This window comes from Siphateles boraxobius, unplaced genomic scaffold (assembly GCF_051911475.1).
Source record: "Siphateles boraxobius isolate OS27281-9 unplaced genomic scaffold, OSU_SipBor_1 9, whole genome shotgun sequence".
Taxonomy (NCBI): domain Eukaryota; kingdom Metazoa; phylum Chordata; class Actinopteri; order Cypriniformes; family Leuciscidae; genus Siphateles; species Siphateles boraxobius.
The window spans coordinates 2588624-2610816 of NW_027509219.1; the positions used below are offsets into that span (position 1 = coordinate 2588624).

General features: G+C 41.0%; 3 protein-coding genes across 3 annotated transcripts in view; 1 reads left to right on the plus strand and 2 right to left on the minus strand.

Moving 5' to 3' along the window:
* The window catches only part of naa35 (N-alpha-acetyltransferase 35, NatC auxiliary subunit), a 287987-nt gene that overhangs the window by 165246 nt on the left and 100548 nt on the right, over nt 1-22193 (minus strand). The window lies entirely within an intron of this gene.
* Nucleotides 1-22193, minus strand: part of rmi1 (RMI1, RecQ mediated genome instability 1, homolog (S. cerevisiae)) — a 362517-nt gene that overhangs the window by 36655 nt on the left and 303669 nt on the right. The window lies entirely within an intron of this gene.
* frmd3 (FERM domain containing 3) overlaps nt 807-22193 on the plus strand; it is a 116347-nt gene continuing 94960 nt past the window's right edge. The window contains exon 1 of the mRNA XM_077223815.1: nt 807-1042. Within this exon, the coding sequence (XP_077079930.1) occupies nt 938-1042 (105 nt within the window). The 5' untranslated portion in view covers nt 807-937. The remainder of the gene's footprint in view (nt 1043-22193) is intronic.

The window sequence follows — 22193 nt, forward strand, 5'->3', positions numbered from 1 at the left end:
CCCATGCTGTTGGGGTGAAAGGCACAATAATTAACCATATCATATAAAATATAATTTATTGTTAATACTGTAAAGCTATATTCAATTATTATGGGATCTCCGTCAATGCTTTCAGAATCTTTACTTTTTAAAATTAGTTTGTTTCTGTATTTTTAAAAATATTTTTATATAAGTATTTATTATATTTTAACATATTTTAATTACATATAATATAATATTAATATATTTATTGAAAAAATATTTTATTTATCAAAATAAACGGAAAATAGTACAAACTTTGCTAAAGTGATTGTTTTGAACAAGTATTAACTTTATTATTTATATAGACAAAGTATTTGAATCAATAACGTGTGCCTTTTGCCCCATGTCACCTCATACATATATCATATTTTAAACAAAATGAACCACTTTTATGATTTATTGTCACACAAAATCTGTCGCTCCATCAATGTTCAATACAATCTGTAGATTTTTTCTGCAATCATAGGCTACACAATTTTTCTTAAGGTGTGCCTTTAGCCCCGGTGTTCCCTATATAAACCACGGTGAAATATATAAATAACTGTAAAAGCTCTATCACATGTGAATTTTATTTTCTCATATGGTTTTACTGTAGGCTAGCACAAATAGTAGTAGTAGTGGTAACTATTAATTTTCAGGGGGAAACTGTCCTGTAACTCCCGTTGTTATGGCAACACATTGTGTGTAGTTGTTCATTACAGGTGATGCTCGCTGATTTCGCTGATGTGATTGAACTGATGGAGAGAGGCGCGCGCGTTCGGGAGGGAGGGGGAGAGAAAGAAAAGGGGGATCGTTCTCCCGGTCATATAACGCGACATCTCTCTTTCCTCCTCTCCGGTGGCGACATAAGCGACGCGTGACCGTCCTCACTGAAACCAAAGGCGCTTTTTTGCTTTGCTATGCGGAACCAAGAGCCATGAAAATGCTTCGATTTCGGAGTCCGAGCATGTCCTCCCTCGCGCAGGAGGTCCAGTGCACGGTTCGCCTGCTCGACGACTCCGAGATCTCGTGCTGCATCCAGGTAGGCGCGAGCGTGTGCTCCGGTGTGCGCGCGCTCAATGATGCGATGCTCTTCTTTACTGCGATTATAAACATGCCGAGAGGACATAATGCTTATAAAACGTGTCGAATTGACAATTTCTTGTTTACTGGCCTCTTTGAGTTGTATACTCGTGTTTGTTTAGGTGGAAGACGCCTAGGGAGTGTTGACGCTTTGGTTATGGTTTGCTCGTTTCATTATTGCCGTCACTGGATTGTCTGTTAAACAGTTACGCCCTTGACTTTCTTTATACTAGAGAAAGATTTATATGCAAAACGTGTTTCATTTATAAATAGGCCTAATATAATTACTGAACATAGCCTATAACTGTTGGATATTTTTTTGCTGTGTAATTTAATTTGCAGTGTTTGCTAACATGAACATGATGTAAGGCAGAATGAATGGCAGATGTCTCATCTCTCTTTCCAAAGTGATGGAGGATTGCTGAAAAAGTCTTTGATCGAAAACTATTTGCTATGGGAAGCATGTTTCATTAGTAAAGTCAAGTCACTTTTATTTGTCTAGCTCATTTCACAACACACATGGTTTGACAGCAGCTTTAGCCCATGTGCAATCGAAGTACACTTCAGCATACTTACAAAAACAATAGGCTACTTAATCAATATAAGCGTGAACGTGATGTCATTTTTTTAAATTTCTTCTTTTTTCGGACACTCAATTGCGTGTTATTTATTATTAGGCTACACGAAAATATATGATAGTTTAAATTTATATTAAATGCAATTATAGTTGAACTTAAGAGTGCCTTTTTAGGCCCACCGGTCAAAAGTTTGGAAACATTACATAAAATAACGTTTTTGGAAGACTCTCTTCTGCTCTTCTTGATCAAAATACAGAAGAAAAAAAAAACTGTAATATTGTGAAATATTATTACTATTTAAAATGATAGTTTTCTATTTTAATTTACTTTAAAATAAAATGTATTCCTGTGATCAAAGCTGAATTTTAAGCATAATTACTCCAGTCTTCATCAATCCTTCAGAAATCAGTCTAATATGCTGATTTATTATCAATGTTGGAAACAGTTGTGTCTCTTAATATTTTTTTATAACCTGTGATACTTATATCAGGATTCTTTGATGAATAAAAAGTCAAAAGGATGTGACACTGAAGACTGAAGTAATGATGCTGAAAATTCAGCTTTGCATCACAGGAATAAATTACATTTTTAAGTATATAAAAATATAAAATCATTATTTTAAATTGTAATAATATTTCACAATATTACATTTTTTTCTGTAATTTTGCTCAAATAAATGCAGGCTTGATGAGCATAAGAAACTTTTTTCAAAAACATAAATAGTAATGTTTCCTAAACGTTTTCCTAATTTCCTAATTAAAAAGGTATTGTCTTTAAAATATGGTTAAAATCTACCTATACTGACAAGCAATTATGGTAAACTAACTTTAATGCAATTTCTTTTTAAACAAATTTAAAAATATTTGTAATTTATCATTATGTGTAATGATTAAGTTGCAATTTAGAATGTTTTAAGTATATTACTAACTTTAAATCTAATATAAAACAACACACTAGAGTTAAAATTATCATGTAAAAGTACTTTACTAGTGCTTTAGTATGTTAGTCACACATCAATATATGTAAAGCATACAACTGCACTTTCAAAACAAGCGCACTTGTTTTCCCAAGGGAGCACCTTAGAAATCCCCAATGACGACAAACCAAAGGTAACTATGACATGGGGGGCGGGTGTTAGATAGCACTTAAGACGTGAATATGCTCACTTCATCACCAAGACTTTGGCATTGCCATGCCACTTTTTAAAGATCTCAGGAAAGCTAATGGAAGCACCACATAAAGACTGAATGTTTCGATGATGCCCAAAAATCCTGTCTGGCCAGGCAGCTCGCAAAATTTTGAGACGCAGCCAATGGATTTCTTCCCATCATGCTCTCTATGTTCCAGTCAAGATAAATGAGCAAACCCATTTCTGGGAAATACTCATGACATTGCACTTCCTTTCAAAACATTCTTGGAAACTATACAAATCTGCATGCAGTTTTGCTAATATAAATATAATTGAATCTATAAAGGTCATGAGGCAGCCTTAATGCGGTTATTGTCCTTCAGCTCCGCTGCAGGTTTAAGTGTTTGATGATAACTGATGATGATGTGGATGTGTAGTCGAGCTCTTTACAGTATCACTATTAGTTCCCAGACACCTTACACACTAATGTAAATGCAGTCTAATGGAATCAAGCACCATTTCCTCTCTTTACGTTTGAGAAAAAGTCAGGAAACTGTCCTCTTATAGTGGTTTAGCTCATCCTAGATCAGTGAAAAGGGCTAAAAAGTTTCTACCAACTTTTAAAGTATCTGTTGAGTTATTTTCTGATGGTCCATTTATGTACATCTGCACTAATGGAACAAAGTGAAAGAGGTCTAGTCGACGAAAGAGATGACAGAAAGAGTGACGTGCATCCCGGATACATTGTATCTCTCTCCGGTGTTGTGTTTATAAACTTTTGAGCTAAGGAAGGAGCGTTCGGTTTGGTCTTATTAATATTTCAGAAAGCCACGAGGTTCTAATGGCTTCTTGTTCTGTGATGGCTTTCTCCTGCATATTTCATGACTATCCTCATAGACACTCAGAGGCTGCACCTCCATCAGTGCACTTTTACATGTTATAAGCACTCAGCTCTTACTTTTTTATCAGCAATACGTGGAGTTAAATGCTGAGTTTATGTTTGCTGTGTCGTGTACAGTGCAGGTCAGCAGATAGTTCTGGGCCTTGAATTTGATTGGCCTACAGAGTGCTGATGTACAGACCTTTGACTTAATTCAATGTGTTACCGCATTCCAGATAGACTGTCAGTCTCATGAGAAAACGTAACTGACTGACGAGGTGTCGATTTCGGGTGTTATTTGGACGGAAACTTGTGATTTTTAGGAAAAATTTAGCGTGAAGGTCCACATCCCTAAACTTAACTCTCAGTGGGATAATTTGAAATTTTCAAAAATTATATTGTACAAATTCATATGAATTAGGCTAACACCAATTTGCCAAAACGTAAAATAGTTACTAATTGGCATGAGAGTGCGTTTGTCAATGTGTGAATAATTGGGGATGTTTTAAGGACTCTTTCACCAGGTTACATTAGCTTTGTTTCCATCCGAAAGTTGTGAATTTAACTCTTGCGCAAAATTGGAATATCGGATAAAATATTTGTGAATAAAGCACCGTTTCATCCAGTCAGTCGAAAATAACAAAATCTTCACTTCCTGATAAACTGGCGATAATAATCACTAAGAAAAATGGAAGTTGATGCAGTAGGACTGTCTTTTTGAGTGAGTCATTGAATTATTCACTGCTTCTTTCATAACACTGATTCATTTAGGAACTACTGTGTGTTGCTGCTTTGACTTAGTTTAGAGCTGTTATTATTGGCAAAAATAGACAAGGTAAAATGTAATTTTGTCAATATTAACTTCTGGTTTATTAAACTTTTGTATTTCAGCAATGTCATATCCCAATCATGCCGTTGGTCTAAATATTAGCATGGCTGTAATCACCTGCTGTATGATGAGACATGAGTTCTGAAAACATGGTGAATTACTATATACCTTGACTTTTGAAAACTTCAATTGACCTTCAAAAATGATAAACATGAAAACACGCATGCCAAAAATGAAATTAAAAAAATGATTCAATAAATAACTTGTAAACATAGCCTTTAACATGATCAGTACATTCAGAACTGGATTGAAAAGTTAGGTATTTTTTGAATCATATCGTAGCAACACTTGCGACACCTTAGCAACTGCAAAGAAGTATATTAAATATACCTTATCAACATAGGAAAACCCTAGCAACCACTCACGACACCCTAGAATCATCACAATGAGATTTGCAAAGGCCAGCACCACAGATTTTTAAATTTTTTTGTTTTTCAGAAATAGAAGGAAAAATGAATGTTTTTCACAAATCTGATCTACTTGCCATGAAACATTCATAAATCATTTAAAAGATTTAGATGGCCATAGATCTTTGGGGCAGTGTATGAATTGAGTTGTTTGTGTCTCCCTGTTTTGGACTGACTGAAACCATATCAAGTTATGCCCAGTTTGGATCAGTGATAACGTTACCAGCAGATTTCTATCTTAAAGTAAATGGGATGTGTGTGTTTTCTTTGGGTCATTTCTCAGCGTTGGCTCAGGCGCACCGAGTGTCTTCTCAGTGTCTGAAGGACAGATAGGCCATGCATTATTAAGGCAGATCATGCTCTTCAGTGTGATTGCTGCATCACTCATGTGCTACTGATGCTGCGCTCAGCTTCTGCTGTTAAACTTCCCTGTGTAGGCAAAACTGGACAGAATTAAAGGATCAGTTCACCTCAAAAGGACAAATTTCCTAATAATTTACTCACCCCAATGCCACCCAAGATATCCATGTCTCTCTTTCCTCAGTGGAAGAGAAATTAAGTTTTTTGAGGAAAACATTTCTGGATTTTTCTTCGAATAATGGACTTCAATGACAACCAGCGTTTTGAAGTCCAAATCAATGCAGTTTCAAAGGTCTTTGAAGTGCTCCAGCGGCTGACGAGGAGGGTCTTATCTAGCGAAACGATAGATCATTTAAAAAAAAAAAAAAAAAAAAAAAAAAAAATTATATATATATATATATATATATATATATATATATATATATATATATACTTTTTAACTACAATTGTTCGGATTGAGCTGATCTGCAACGCGCCGGAATCACTTGAAAGGTCACTACGTTTACGTGAATACTCACCAAGACCGGCATTTTGACATTATTTTGTGTGTATTTGACTGTTTAAGTGCAATAAGCAGCGAAAAAGAACTCAATTTAGCACTGAGATGCGGCTTTATGCGCGCACACTCTGGGTGTGAACACAAAATCTGCAGCAACGAGTAAAGTTGTGTGCAGTAGGTGCAATAACACGCTGAAATTCAAGCCCTGTTACACCAACAACACTCATCTAGAGCAAATAAAACGAGTGAGTGAGGAGAGACGGGCTTGTGTGTAACTCGCTGTTGGAGAGAGGAGAGAGAGAAAGTGCAGCTGATATCGTGTTGGCTTCTCTATCTATTCTGCGTATTTCAGATAATTCAGTAATCTGAACACTTATATTTTTGACAACACTAGATTGCACTTAGTTTATTATTTCAGTTTTTTTTAAAAGACTACAATTAAAAAAAATATATATAAAATTTTTAATATTACATATTTATTTTCTTGATAATACGCATGCATTTATGCATAGCTGTCTTAATGGGCTTTTATTTATTTTATCTGGTCTAGTCTTCACTAGGTTTTTTAGGTGCAACTTCACTATCAAACTACCAAGGGTTTAATGAAATGAAACTGACTATTATTTAATATAATACATTGTATACAATCTAAGATTATTGGAGTATGTTTATTGGATTATTGGAGCACATTTTATAATAATATTTCAGTCTTTCTTCTACAACATCTCGTGTTTAAGTCAACGTACACTCAAAAAAATTATTTTTGCCTCTTGGTAAATTTAATTAATTAAAATAAGCTAAAGTAACATGATTGTTTAATATTTTGTCACAACTTAATTTAATTGTGTTCAATCAACCTAATATATTTAAAACTGAAGTTTACTTAATTAATTTGTGTGAAAACTACATGAATCATTTTTGTTGACAACTAACAGTTGGGCAGTGGATCTGTAGGTCCCAGCATGCTTTGCTAGGGACTGCATTAGGAGGGTAAATTTAGGGATTAAAGTGTTATTTTATGTGTTTTTCAGTAAATGGAAAGATGTTGTTTGGTAATGTTCAGTTATGTTAGAAACTTAGAGGACTTGTAATGTTTTTGAATTTTGTGGTTACCATTATACAGAAGAGTGACGACTCTTTAGGCTGTGGGCACTTATACTCTACATATGCATTAAACTTCACTCACAGACCTGCATAAGTCATATCTAATATTACTATGTAAAAAGTTGATTTAATTAAATTGAACGCTAGCAGCTTCTATCATTGGAAGTAACTATAGAGTCAAATTAGCTAAAATTATAATGTTGGCGATTTTAGGCAGGACAAAATTGAAATCGAGTTAACTTGACAACTTTATCTAGTAGGAATGACATAATTATTTTAGTTGTCTTGACTAAATTAATTTAAGCTCATACAGCAAGATTACAACAAATCATTTCAGACAAATTAGATTTTGTTGGAAAAATGTAATTAAATTTTGTGGAAATGCTTTCCTTAATTTAATTAAGTTGGTTCAACAGCTTTTTTTCTTGAGTGAAAATTACTAGCAGGAAGAAAATAAAAACTAAAACTGAAATAAAGATAAATTAAACCTAAATAGTAATATATATATAAAAAAAATATATATATATATAAAACAAACCTAATAAAAATGTCAAAAGAACTATAATAGTTAAATAGTATATAAATAATACTAAAATAACACTATCAAACAAGGGTGGATGGATGGAAAGAAATTGGAAACCATTATATAGAAGGTAAACCAGAAACACTTGTTGATTAAAGAACTTAAACTTTATTTAAGTATTTTGGTTACTCAGAACATTATCAGAAAAGTTAAAAGAAAACAGTTAAAAAGTTATACTTAAAATATAAATGAAAGTTTAAATCTAAGGAGAGCAGTTAGTCACTAACAAGAAACACCATGATCTGGTTTGGACACACCATGGTGTTATTTGAATGCTTTTTTGGAGAATGAAAATCATAATCATTCAGTACCATGATATATTAAAATACCATGGTTTTACCATATGATACCATCACTGTATTATGGTACCACCACAGTACTTTTTTGTAACGGTTATTAAGATGCCAGTGTGCCGTAGCTTTAGTCACATTCAAAATTCTCCACTCACTGTCTTTGCTATTCTTAAATATGCAGCAATGTCATTATCGATTAAACATTTCTATTTTTGTAACACACCAAATGCAAATCGCCCCATCTGCAGAAATGTATATCTCATCTTCACTCATTCCCTCTTTTCATCAATAAATGTCCGGCGAGCAAGAAGGAGAGAAGGTGCTGTTGTGATGGAGACTATAAATAGTGCTCAAGCTATTCTTATCCTTCTCCTCTATGCCCTTTGATGAGATTTTTTTTGTAATGACTGAAGAAAGAAAAGAGAGATAATAAAACAGGAGGAGGGGGGGGGGGGGGGGGGGGGTGTAAATGAATGACGTCATTGCACTTGTGTTGAATGATATCTCAGTGATGTGCAGTGCATATGTTTACCCGCTGCGGTTCAAAGACAGTGTGTGTCTGTGCCGAGACTGCAACGCTTCATTTCACAAGCTGTTCATGTTCTTTTGCTCAGAAACATTTCTTTCTGGAAATGTGACGTTTTTGGGATATAGAAAAAAGTATTAATTCATAAAATAAATAATCTGTTTTTCTTTTTAAAAAGGGACAGTCAATATTCTATATATTGTGTGTGTGTGTGTGTGTGTGTGTGTGTGTGTGTGTGTGTGTGTGTGTGTGTGTGTGTGTGTGTGTGTGTGTGTGTGTGTGTGTGTGTGTGTGTGTGTGTGTGTGTGTGTGTGTTGAAGTGTCCTCCTGTTCTGTTTGTACACCACTAGCCTGAGGCAGTGGAGTGACAGTGTGTGGTGTGTGATAGATATTTTAAGAGACAAAAGCATGTTTGGCCATTGGGGATAAATGACCTGTTAAACACACAAATACACAATGATACACACTTATATCTGTCACTCACAGCCGCTCAGCTGAAATAAAAGTACATTACAGCCCATTCAGCTATTTTATGATGCTCTACATCATTAATATTATTTACTAAATGCTTTACATCCGTATATGCAAGTAAAGCACTTGTGAAACAAATAGATTTCACACTTTGAGATGTCAAATTAAAAGTTTTTCTTTGTTGACTAACATACTAAAGCACATGTAAAGTACTTGACTCTGATTTAAATGTAGCGTGTAATTTGATATTACATTTAAAGTTGAAATATTTTAAATGTACTACATTTCAGCTGCATCATTTTCATTCATTTGAGCTCAGTGGTGCAGACGGTATCACACTTGCCCACATCACGTACTGTATGTTCAGTTCCGGCCTGGGTTACCATCCCCTTCCCCCATTTCCCTAACCTGCTGTCCTGTCACTTTACATTGTCCTATTTGAAAATATTTTTTGCCAAAAAAAGTATATTTTTACCATAAATAATTGTCAGTAAAAGTTTTAGTATAACTATAATACATTTCCATTTTACTGCAAGTAGTGTAACATGCAATATTGTAAGCAAGCTTGTTTCCGCCACTGGATGAAAATTATAAAAAGGTAATTGTGACTTTTTATCTCACAATTCTGACTTTTTTCTCACAATTGCCAGTTTACATCCCGCATTTCTGACTATATATCTCGCAATTCTGAGAAATAAAGTCAGAATTGTGAGATGTAAACTCGCAATTGTAAGATAAATTATCTCAATTATCTTTTAAAATATTTTATTCTGTAGCAGAAACGAGCTTCCATAATTATGCGTTTTAATTAATCTTAGTATATTTTTAAAGCATAATATTTCTATGATATGTGTTCTCTATTAACATACGCTAAAGTGTGCTTCGTTTTCACAAGGGAACAAAGAAAACTACTAATTTGACTTGCTTTGCGGCAAGCGTTACAATTGCTCGTTTGTGATGTCGCAATACATCATACTTTCATAAAATCATGCATCATACTCTACCTTGTCTGTGGCCATTGTTGATTCCAAAGCCGGTGCTGGATAAACAGAGAGCATGTGCGTGTGACAGTAGGCTGCGGTAGGCTACATTATTTACGACAGCGGTAATGGACAATCGACCGCAGAGGAAAAGTTACTTGGTGTTGCTTTAAAGGCCCACTGAAGTGCCTTGAAACACGCAGCTTTGTATGATGCGCTGACGTAATTTCCACTGAAACGAAAGTTAAGGCGGGACATATTGAATGGCTCCTCTGCCTTTTTTCAAATAGCCAATAGCGTTTAGTTTACCTGACAGACTGCAAGTAGTACTTGAAAGCACCATGGAAAAGAATACGAGCGCTGATACGTTGGATTCAATAGTAACGTTAGAGGTGTGAATAAATTGTAGCCATTTCATTCTGAAAACCGAATAAAACTTGAGCTTTGAGCAACCGAACACACAACTCCAACCCATATTGCTCCGTGACGTGACAACGGTAGTGATGTCCGGTTCGTGAATGAATCGTTCTTTTGAACCGGTTCTTATTTAGTAACCTGGTCGAACCAGTTCACCAAATCGAACTGAATCGTTCAAAACAGAGTCAGCGCTGATTCAGTTTTCTAAAGTTACTCGCTTTCCGAAGTGCCTGACAGTCACTCCGACTCGAAATAAACAATATCCCAGAGTATGTGTTACTCCAAAAACTCTGCCAGTTAACTGATGAGCAGCTGACACTGAGCATTCGTTTACAACCGAACGTACAGTCAGGTAGCTACAGACACGGTCGCTATGGCCATGTGGTGTTTATAGCATAGGGGGCGGAGCTTCAGATTCTAGAGAACATTTGATTGGACAGAAGATGTGATGAGAAGCTGAAGTCCGCAGTGACGTCATACAAATCCGTGATCCATTTTAGCGGAAGTGAGATACTAAGTTTTGAATGCTTATATCTCCTAAATGGGAATTTTGTCATTGTTTTGGAAGTCACCAGCTTCTTTATAACATTAAGGCTAACATATTCATCCTAAGAGCTAAAAAAATAAAATTTTGATTGCAGGGGGCCTTTAAGCTGTCATTGTAAAATGAATAAATGTTTTATGATCCAACCACAAACATTTGTGATCGGTACAGTTTCATTCACTTTAAGAAAAAAAGTACCACGTTTGCAATCTTCACCATCCTGTTGGCTTAATAAGAAATATTAAGGATCATTTACTCTTAAAATGCAAACTGTAATCATTAATTGGTATAATCAATCAATTTAATCTTTGAAGATTCACAATAAATACTTAAAATAAGACATCTTTTGGACATTTTTCTGATTTGTCTTAAATAAGTCCTCCTAAATGTTCTTCTGCTAATTACTTTCTGTGTTCAACTCAACCTTTTTAACCTTTTTTAACATCCACAATAACACTGATCATTGAAGATAACAAGCCATCCTCAAATCAGTCACATCAGAACCAGTCACATCCCATCCAGATTTGTGCACACTAATCATTTTGATCTTTTCTTATGTAATTGCGTTATACTCTGACAAATTATTCATATGCAGCCATTGATATATAAAGACTACAGGTTTACATGCATAATCAAGTCACATGGTAGACTTCAAAACAGCATTACTAACTGAACTGTAATGTTAATCATTGCACATGGATTTATGTTGCACAGTAAATCATGCAAAAAGGACAAATTCGTTGAATGCATCAAAGTCCACTTTTCCTTCCAACATGTAAGACAGCTGTAGGAGTTAATGATGAAATCTAGCTGTCATATTCAGAATATGTTTAGATCTTTAATTATAAATTGAGCATGAGATATATACAGTAACAGAAGAAAGACTTGGACAAAGGCATCGTGTTACCACACCAGATCAGTTTCACATCAGACCTGTCGTCAGCATAATCCACTTTCCTGTTCTCAGGCTTAAAGGGCGAACAGAGAAATGCTTCTATGGTTTCAAGATTGCTCTCATTATAGGCATAAACGTTGTGCAGGTCATAAGGGTCAGGTCAACACCAATATTGGAGGACTGTTAAATGGATTCTGAAACTGCAGTATGAAATATGAACATTGGCGTCACTAAACAAAATTACAAAAATAAATCTTTTTCAGTGTCTCACGCAATGAGGTCCTTGTTTTTTAGACAATATGTCCATTTAAAAATAGTTCATGATGGTATTTAAATCTTGAATATCTTTTGTTGTAGGACAATTCCTTATTAACGAATTTACATACAGGTCAGCTTAATTAAATGAATAGTTCACCCAAAAGAAGATACTTGAAGAACTTACTTATTTTTGTCCATACATTGAAAGTCAATCGGGTGAAAAAGTTTCAAGCTCCAAAAAAGACATAAAAGTATTTTACCTTAGTGTTTGTGTGACTTTAAGTCATGTAAAAAAATGAATGAAGTTCACCATATTTGGCCTTTGTATAGGTTTGTTGATCAATGATTTGATTCGATATTTACCACTTAAACTTTGCTCAGCATACAAATCATACAAAATGATTCTATTCTGAAAAATGTGTTCACATTTACCTTAAGTTTTCAATGGCGAAATCCAGTTAATTCAACAGTATTCCAAGTGATTGGGAATTTTGCACCAGATTTCCCAAAGCAGATTTCCCAATGGGTTGTTCAAGTGAATTCACATCATTGACATACAGAAGGTTGCTTGTTTAAAAGCTGTGCTTCACACTACACTATTGACAATATACCTTTTTTTTGCTCACAAAATTTTGCAAATTTGACCGCACCTGAAGACTTGTATTAAACCGCTGGAGTTGCATGGATTATTTTACACTTTTTTTTTGTCCTTTTTGGAACTAAAAACTTTTGGAACCCTTTGACTTACATTGTATGGGTAAAAACAGCTGCAACATTCTTTAAAATCCCTTTATTTGTGTTCTGCATAAGAGTGATCTATCCATTTAATTTCTTTCTTTTTTTTTTTGCAAATGAATCACACTATTTTAATGTTTAGTTGACACACAGACATAAAATATTTGAGACAATATGAGTATTTATTCCATGTTCAGTCTTCTAAACGGCTTCCTCACTGATTAGGTTTCTATGATTCTTGTCGCACTGCAGAAGTTTAGTAAATCCTGATGGATTTGGGTGACTTTAAGATTTGCTATTTACAAGTATATATGTCACCATATACCCTCAAGCCTTTAACATTGACCAGTCCTTATGCATTTGGGCCAAGGACAGACTAAACGATTTTGAGAAAATGAGGGGTTAATGGGAATCGACAAGGGGTTCGTCTTTCACACATGGTCAGATGCTTAAATAAGGCAAGTATGCATGCTGTAGAATGCTAACATCTGCCTTTTCTTATCTTATCTTATTAATTTTTTGACTTTAACTCATTCATTTCTTTATGATTTCATGCATAAAGAAAGTGTGCTCTGATTTACTTGCTCTCATAAATCTCATTAATTTTCCCACTCCCCTGTTTATGATATGAATCTGCCTTGTGACCTCTGGATTAGCAAACATTTTGTGTTTAGTTCTAAGGGAGACGCAGTCATAATTGATATGGCATGGGTATTAATTACTGAACATTTTATCTAGGGCAAAGCTTTCACGGTCCTAAACTCTGCTTGTTCCGACTAGAGCGGCCGACAGAGGCATTGCTAAGTGAATCTTGGAGGGATTTTGGAAGGTGGAGAGTTAAATAAAGAGCAGGAATGCAGTGTGGTTGTGTTGTTTAAACTTGTCATCTTGTTAGACTCCTTAATACTTGATAATCTCTCCTCCATACTTCCTCTCTCTCTCTATCATGCATGCATGCTTATTCATTATAAGTGTTTGCTAAAGCAAGCATCACTATTTGCCTTCTATTGCACATACATAGCCATTTGAACAAAGCCTTTGCATTATTTAGAGCAGTTGTATTACAGACATGAAGGGAAGCTCAAAAAGAGCAAAGATGTCCAATTTTCCCCTTTATGATAAAATTGGCCAAGAATTTAAACAGATTTACATTGAAGTAAGGGACCTGAACCATAGAGACATGGGGTACGTTTCCATTTCCTAAAAACATTATTAGTCAACTATGGTTGAAAGTTCTCTTGTTAGCAACATAGTTTAACAAAACTGTGTTTCCAGCATCACAAAGTTGTGTGGTCGGAACCACAGCTCTCATCCTGTGGTTAGAAGTGTAGTTTATTGCTAGTATGACATGAGCTGCGTCTGAAAGCTTCAGGCATTAAGAAAGTCCGGAAGGCATCAAGGCATGTCCGAATCCAATGTTAGCTTGGATGTTGTTATCAATGTTAGCATAGATGTTTCTGTTGCTGCGTTTGATATCCCACAATCCTGTGCTTTCCAATTGAGCAGTTGAGCTAGAAAATAAAGATGGCATCTGAAAGTTGAGGTTGGTTCCCTCTAACAGAGGAAGACCGATAGTTTTCGTTTATTTACATCAATAATCTGGCGTAAGATAAAAATCGGACAAAAAAATCAAACCGATAAATAATCTGAAGTATTTTGCTCCATCATGAGTTACATAGTGGTACTTGAAACGCACCTCAGAGTATTATAGGGACATACCAACACCATAGCAACCACAAATAACACCCCAGCATGGTGGCAAAACACCAACAATCACTCAGAACACCTTAGCAACCACATAGTAACACCATAGAAATCTCAAATAACATCTTAGCATTATGGCGACACTCTAGCTTATAGCTTACTATAAGGCTAGGGTTAGGAGTAGAGTTTTTATGGTTAGTTGCTTGTAATGCATAATTTACTGTAAAATAAAGTGGGTAACACTATTTTACAGTGTCCTTGTTACATATGTAGGGATGGGACGGTATGAAAATTTTATATCACGATTATCGTGATTATCAATATTATCACGGTTTTGTTAAAACAAGATGAAAGTGTTAAAAAAGAACTGATGCTCACACTGAAAACATTTCAACAAGTTTTATATTTGAGAATCAACAGACAACAAATAAAAAGAGCAGCTCTATGCACTTTTTAAAGCAAGATTCTGTTGCATTTCCTTCCTTATAATGACCGTCGTCAATAGCAACGCATTATAACTCAGCGCACATCCATGTATCACAACGGACGCACGCTCTCATTTCATTCAAATACAACTTGTCATCTTGCGTCTCCGATTTTGATTGTATTGAAAATTAAATCAGAGTTGATTTATTGTTTACAGAATTTGATAATATTGTTGAGATCATCTTGTCTGGACGAGTTTTGTACGCTGTACAAAATGGATTTAACAAATAAGAATAGAGACATTAATCTGTATTCAATATGTCCCCGCAATTATGTGGTAAAAAAAAATCGGTGTAATAAGAGTACAATGAATATACATTATTATCTCTTAAATGTCACTCTTAATAGTCTTGTTTGAACTTGATCGTTCGTCTTTGGCTCAAAGCCACTTATTGCTGCGAGCTTTTCTTCGCGGAAGCTTCAAGTTTATTTCAAGGGAGTGAGATAAAATATTTCAACTCAAAACAACATTTTGTGCCCAATTATTTCCCAGACGTAGTTTTAGTATTGAGATCAAAGTTAACTTGCCTTGCGTTCGCTACAACAGTGTGTGATGGTCACACAAGACGACTCGGCAGATTTGAAGTGTTTACCCCTATCACTGCGACTTTTTTGTGCATGTTCTGCAGACAGAGTGACCATCCTCGATTAAGTTTCCCTCAGGATTTTTGTAAATGCCAAAATATGACCACATCTCAGATTTGGTCCTCTTAAAAGGCTGAAATATCTCCCGAACACGGTCACCGCTGTCCGCCATTCCTTCTCGAATAGAAAAAAACAACAACATTGCGCGCTGCGTCAGACTGTTGCTGGCTGGACAGGATTCATAGTGAGTTATTAAAATCGCGATAATCAAACACGGTTTTAATGATAATTGAATTTTAAACGATATTACTAACCGTCAGTACATTTTATCGTGGTTTATAGTGAAACCGGTAATCGTCCCATCCCTATACATATGTTACATGTACACTCTAAAAAAGATGGTTCTTTAAATGTCTTTACAAGTAGTAACAGTTCTATTTTGTACCGTATTGTCCTGAAGAACCCTTTATATGCTGAAATGATTCTGTGTGTTTGAGTGTAGGGTTCTTTATTCCCGCCTTTTTGTTTTTTCAAATCTGTAACTGTCACACTCACAACCCCTCATTATTGAGTTTCTGGAGCTCAGCTATACAACTACATAGACTGTCAACATACTCTCAACAGGTAAATGATTTCTTTCTTAAAATGTCTATAAATTATAACTTTAAAAATTGTAACAATCAATTCCTAACAATCATGTCTTTTTCTCTTTTTAGTTTAACAGAACTACGTGAGCAGTTCTTTTCAGTTAAGAATATTCCTCTTCTCCACAAAGTAAGTAACAGAGATGTGGAATTTATTTTAATTAGACTTTATGCCTAAACATACCCAGTTACAAAAAAAAACATTAAAGCTATACCATGACTTTATATCAATTTATCATTTTAAGATGGTAAAGGGCTCATACTGTAAATTTTTGCTAATTTTGGCCTTCATTAACATAATTGTTCCCTATCGGTCAGTCACTACAACGTAGGTCATGACTGACCAATAGGAATCTCGCTAGAGAGGCCAATCTACTTCGAGTGAAACTAAAACAAGCCAATACACATTGGCGTGCAATCATTTGCAACAGCTGTGCAGCCTCGCAGCGCGGGTATTTAACAAGCAGCTGGTGCGATTGCACACTAGCTTTTTGCTTCGGAGCCAAGCACTTCGTATGCTGAACAGAGTGAATTTGAAAGCAAGCCTCTTCTGGATCTCTCCACTTTGGTGCGGGCGTGACGGCACAGCAGCGCGAGCGGTCTTTTTCTCTTCTCTCTCTCTCTTCTTTGTTTGTTGTTTTAAAACTGAGCAAACAAAAAAGCTGTTTTCGCGGCTGGTAGGGTGCGCGATTAAAGCGTTCAACGGCCGTTTTTACGGCTGGTAAGGTGCGCGAATAAAGCGCTCAACGGCCGTTTTCACTGCTGGTAAGACCAGCGAGAGAGAATTGCGCACAGACAGGTGCACATTCCTGTCTGTGTTCGCTGTGACCGTTCCCCTGCGTGCTTCAGCACCAAGGAGAGCAGTCTCTAAAAGAGCTTACACAGATAGTTTGCGTCTTTTTCAAGATGACATTCTATCTGTGTGTTTCTGGATGCGGTCGTTACCTGGGGTCGCGGGATGGTCACGATCGCTGCGTTGTGTGTCTGGGCCTCGAACACGCACAGGCAGCGTTCGTGGATGAGTCATGTACCCATTGTGGGAAGATGACCATCTCGGAGCTGAGGTCGAGACTCACGTTCCTGCAAAGGGGCGGAGTCCCCGTGCCTGCACCTCGTTCCAACCCCCCTTCGCGGGTTGCTACGGGCAGTGACACGGGTGACCTGAGGATTACAGTGAGCGCGCTTCCTTCGGGGAACCAACCCCCTAGGAACCCTCACTCCTCTCATGCTCCGCAACCAGTTGAGCTGCCAACGGAACGTTCTGGACCATCCTCGAGATGTGTACCAGTCGTTTCGTTCGGCGCTCCCTGCGACGACCAGATGTCGAACGCTGCATCGGAGGGTGGGTCAGACTTCTCTGCGGACGACGGCTCGGAGCCGCTGCCTCCTTCGGGTGTGGCAGCGGTGCCCGAGTCGGACCCGGAGATGATGGCCATGCTTTCCCGGGCCGCCAACAGGATCGGGCTCGTGTGGAACCCTCCACCGTGTCCCGAGCCCTCGAGGTTGGACGATTGGTATCTCGGGGTGGCGCGCGCTGGTTCTCATCAACCCACCCCAGTGCCTTTCTTCCCGGAGGTGCATGAGGAGCTCACAGGGACGTGGACGGCACCTTTTACTGCCAGAAACCGTCTCGGTGGCTCCTCCTCCCTCACCACCCTTGATGGGGGGGCAGCTAAGGGATACACGCGTATCCCGCCAGTGGAACGGGCCGTTGCTATGCAACTGTGCCCTAACTCCACTTGGCGTGGAGAACCGTGTCTTCCTTCCCGGGCCTGTAAGTACTCGTCGGACCTGACCGGCAAGGCTTACAAGGCCTGTGGTGAAGCTACCTCTGCCATGCACGCTATGGCGTTGTTGCAGGTTCATCAGGCCAAGGCTCTGAAGGATCTGCACGAGGGTGGTCATGATCCACAAGTTCTCCAAGAACTTCGTGCCGCAACTGACCTCGCGCTTCGTGCGACGAAGGTCACTGCGCGGTCAGTGGGTCGTGCGATGTCCACACTAGTGGTCCAGGAACGCCATCTCTGGCTGTGTCTGGCTGACATGCGGGAGACCGACAAGATCAGGTTCCTTAACTCCCCCGTGTCCCAGACCGGCCTCTTCGGCGACGCGGTCGAGAACGTCGCCCAGCAGTTCTCGGCTGTACAGAAGCAGACTGAGGCCATCAGACACATCCTGCCGCGGCGGTCAGCTGCTGCCTCCACCCCACCGCCTGCGGCTCCTCGGTCTGCTCGTGGCCGTGGGCGTCCTCCTGCGTCTGCCCCTGCTCCCGCGCCGCAGCAGCAGCCTCCATCTAAACGGCGCCGTGGAGCCAGTCGCAGGCAGGGCGCCCCGCCCGTCCAGGCCCCCGCCAAGAGGGGCGGCAAACCCAAGGGTAAGCGGCCCTAGGACGGCGACCCAGAGATGGAAGGGACTGCTCTCCAGGAGACGATGACTGCATCGCTCCCTCCCCCGGAAGAGGGCCGGGTGGTAAATCCTTTGTTTCATTTTGTTTGTGTTCCGCCGCTGGCCTTAAAACCAGCGGTACCCAAATTTTCAATAAAAGAGCAGTTTCTATCATCTCTGGGTCCGAAGAAGACCCGGAGAGCAGTGGGGGGTTGGAATCCTCACCACTCTCATCCGCCTCTTCTTTCGCCAGCCGGCAGCTGTGTACGGTCCGAGAACGCCACCGAGCCGCCTCCCGCACCTCCTGCCCCGTGGAACCAGGTAAGTGCTGCACAGCACACTCAGACTCCGCTACGGGCCGCCTCCCAGAGAGAGCCTCCCGAGCTGCGTCCCTGTGTTCCACCTCGCTGCCCCACTCCGGGTACGCCTACGGTCCCTTTGGTCCCGCTTGTATGGTCTCTGCGAGCCTGGTTAGTGCTCCCCAGTCCGTGTCGCTGGCTCATTCGAACCATCAGGCTCGGCTATGCGATTCAGTTCGCCCGGCGTCCCCCCAAGTTTCGGGCCATCCACTCCACTACAGTGAGAGCAGCCGATGCCCATGTCTTGCGAGCGGAGATCGCAGTCCTACTGGCGAAGGATGCGATAGAGCCGGTCCCTCCAGCCGATATGAGGTCAGGGCACTACAGTCCCTACTTCATTGTACCCAAGAAAGGTGGTGGGTTACAACCGATCTTGGATCTGCGAGTTTTGAATCGGAGCCTCCACAAGCTACCGTTCAAAATGCTCACGCAGAGACGCATTTTCGAATGCATCCGTCCCCAAGATTGGTTTGCAGCGATCGACCTGAAGGATGCGTACTTTCATGTCTCGATTCTTCCTCGACACAGGCCATTCCTGCGCTTTGCGTTCGAGGCTCGAGCATATCAGTACAAGGTCCTACCCTTCGGGCTGTCCCTGTCCCCCCGTGTCTTCACGAAAGTCACGGAGGGGGCCCTTGTTCCCATGAGAGAACAGGGCGTTCGCATCCTCAACTATCTCGACGACTGGCTCATACTAGCACACTCTCGAGATCAGCTATGCGAACACAGGGACCTAGTGCTCAGGCACCTCAGCCAGTTGGGTCTTCAGGTCAACTGGGAAAAGAGCAAACTCTCCCCTGTGCAGAGGATCTCTTATCTCGGTATGGAGTTGGATTCGGTCACCCAGTCAGCGCGCCTCACAGAGCAGCGTGCTCAGTCGGTGCTGAACTGCTTGAACACGTTCAAAGGCAGGACAGCGGTCCCACTGAAATTCTTTCAGAGGCTCCTGGGGCATATGGCAGCAGCAGCAGCGGTAACCCCGCTCGGCCTGCTTCATATGAGACCGCTTCAGCACTGGCTTCACGGCCGAATCCCGAGATGGGCATGGCATCACGGCACTCACCGGGTGGCAATCACACCGGCGTGCCGCCAGACCTTCAGCTCGTGGTCAGACCCCTTGTTCCTGCGGGCAGGAGTCCCCTTGGAACAGGTGTCCAGGCATGCTGTGGTATTCACAAATGCCTCTGCCTCCGGCTGGGGTGCCACGTACAACGGGCATGCAGTGTCAGGGGTGTGGACGGACCCCCAAATGCATTGGCACATCAATTGCCTCGAGTTGCTAGCAGTACATCTCGCTCTGACCCGCTTGAAAAGGCCGCTACAGGGCAGGGACGTGCTGGTACGTACGGACAACACGGCGACCGTTGCGTACATCAACCGACAAGGTGGTCTACACTCCCGTCGCATGTCGCAACTCGCCCGCCATCTCCTCCTCTGGAGTCAGAAGCATCTGAGGTCGCTTCGAGCCATGTATGTCCCCGGCGTGCTCAACCGTGTGGCCGACGAGCTATCACGAGCTGTGCTTCCGGGAGAATGGCGACTCCACCCCCAGGTGGTTCAGCTGATCTGGAGAGAGTTCGGGGAGGCTCAGGTAGACCTGTTTGCCTCCTCAGAGACCCCCCACTGCCAGCTGTTTTACTCCCTGACCGAGGGAACACTCGGCACGGACGCACTGGCACACAGCTGGCCCCGGGGCCTTCGCAAATATGCGTTTCCCCCAGTGAGCCTACTTGCGCAGACACTGTGCAAAGTCAGGGAGGACGAGGAGCAGGTCCTTCTGGTGGCTCCCTATTGGCCCACCCGGACTTGGTTCCCAGAACTCATGCTCCTCGTGACAGTCCCTCCCTGGCCCATTCCTCTGAGGAAGGATCTTCTGACTCAGAGACGGGGCACCCTATGGCACAGGCGCCCAGACCTCTGGAAACTCCATGTCTGGTCCCTGGACGGGACGCGGAGGTTCTAGGTGACTTACCCCCAGAGGTACTTAACACCATCACTTCAGCATGGGCGCCGTCCACGAGACGTGTTTACGCCCTGAAGTGGAACCTGTTCGTCGAGTGGTGTTCTTCTCGCCGAGAAGACCCCCGAAGATGTTCGATAGGGTCTGTGCTTTCCTTCTTGCAGCAGGGGTTGGAGCGTAGACTGTCTCCCTCCACCCTCAAAGTACATGCTGCCGCTATTTCAGCTTATCACAACCACATAGATGGCAAAGCAGTTGGAAAGCACGACCTGGTCGTCAGGTTTCTTAGGGGGGCGAGACGATTAAATCCTCCTCGACCCCCCTCCATACCCTCTTGGGATCTTTCCCTGGTGCTTCGAGCACTTCAGGATGTTCCCTTTGAGCCTCTGCAGTCAGTAGACTTAAAGCTTCTTTCCATGAAGACTTTGCTGCTGGTTGCACTGGCCTCTGTCAAGAGGGTAGGAGACCTGCACGCATTTTCGGTCGACGAATCGTGCCTAGAGTTCGGGGCGGGTAACAGCCACGTGGTACTAAGACCCCGGCCTGGCTATGTGCCCAAGGTTCCTACCACTCCCTTCAAAGACCAGGTAGTGAACCTGCAAGCGCTGCCCTTGGAGGAGGCAGTCCCAGCCCTGGCTTTGCTCTGTCCCGTTCGCGCCCTGCGTATGTACATGGACAGAACTCAAAGCGTCAGGACCTCAGACCAGCTCTTTGTCTGTTACAGAGGCCAGCAGAAGGGAAAGGCTGTCTCCAAGCAGAGGATGGCCCACTGGATAGTGGATGCCATCACCTTGGCTTACCAAGCTCAAGGCGTGCCCTGCCCCCTCAGGTTGCATGCACACTCCACGAGAGGCGTTGCATCCTCCTGGGCGCTGGCACGTGGCTCCTCGCTAACAGATATCTGTAGAGCTGCGGGCTGGGCGACACCTAACACGTTCGCTAGATATTATAGCCTACGTGTAGAGCCGGTCTCCTCCCGTGTTCTCACCCTAGACGGGTAGAAGCACTGAGAGGCCTGGCTCTGTCGGCTTGCTGCACCCTACTGTGCACCCTTATTGCTCCAGAGTAAAACCTGTCGAGTCCTCCAAAACCCCTCGGCCCGGACATGGCGGAGCGTCCGGTGCCAGGCCCTTATCCGCTGAATCCTTGAGAACCGGATCTGGGCTGGGTTCCATATGTGTGACCCTACGGGGATCCCATATGTGTATATTTTCCACGGCTGCTCCTATCGGAAGCCCGTGTCTTTCCCTTGGGCTAAGTCACCCATTATTTCATATGCAGTACAGCCTGCGGGCTAGGCATATGTATTCCACATAACCTTTGAAGAAGTGGCTTCCGCAGCGTTCCTTCCTAAAGAGAAAGGGCACGCTTTCCCAGTGTTATCCAATATCTCACTGTATGGGTTATCACGGAACAACAGTGTCAGATTCACTCTGTGT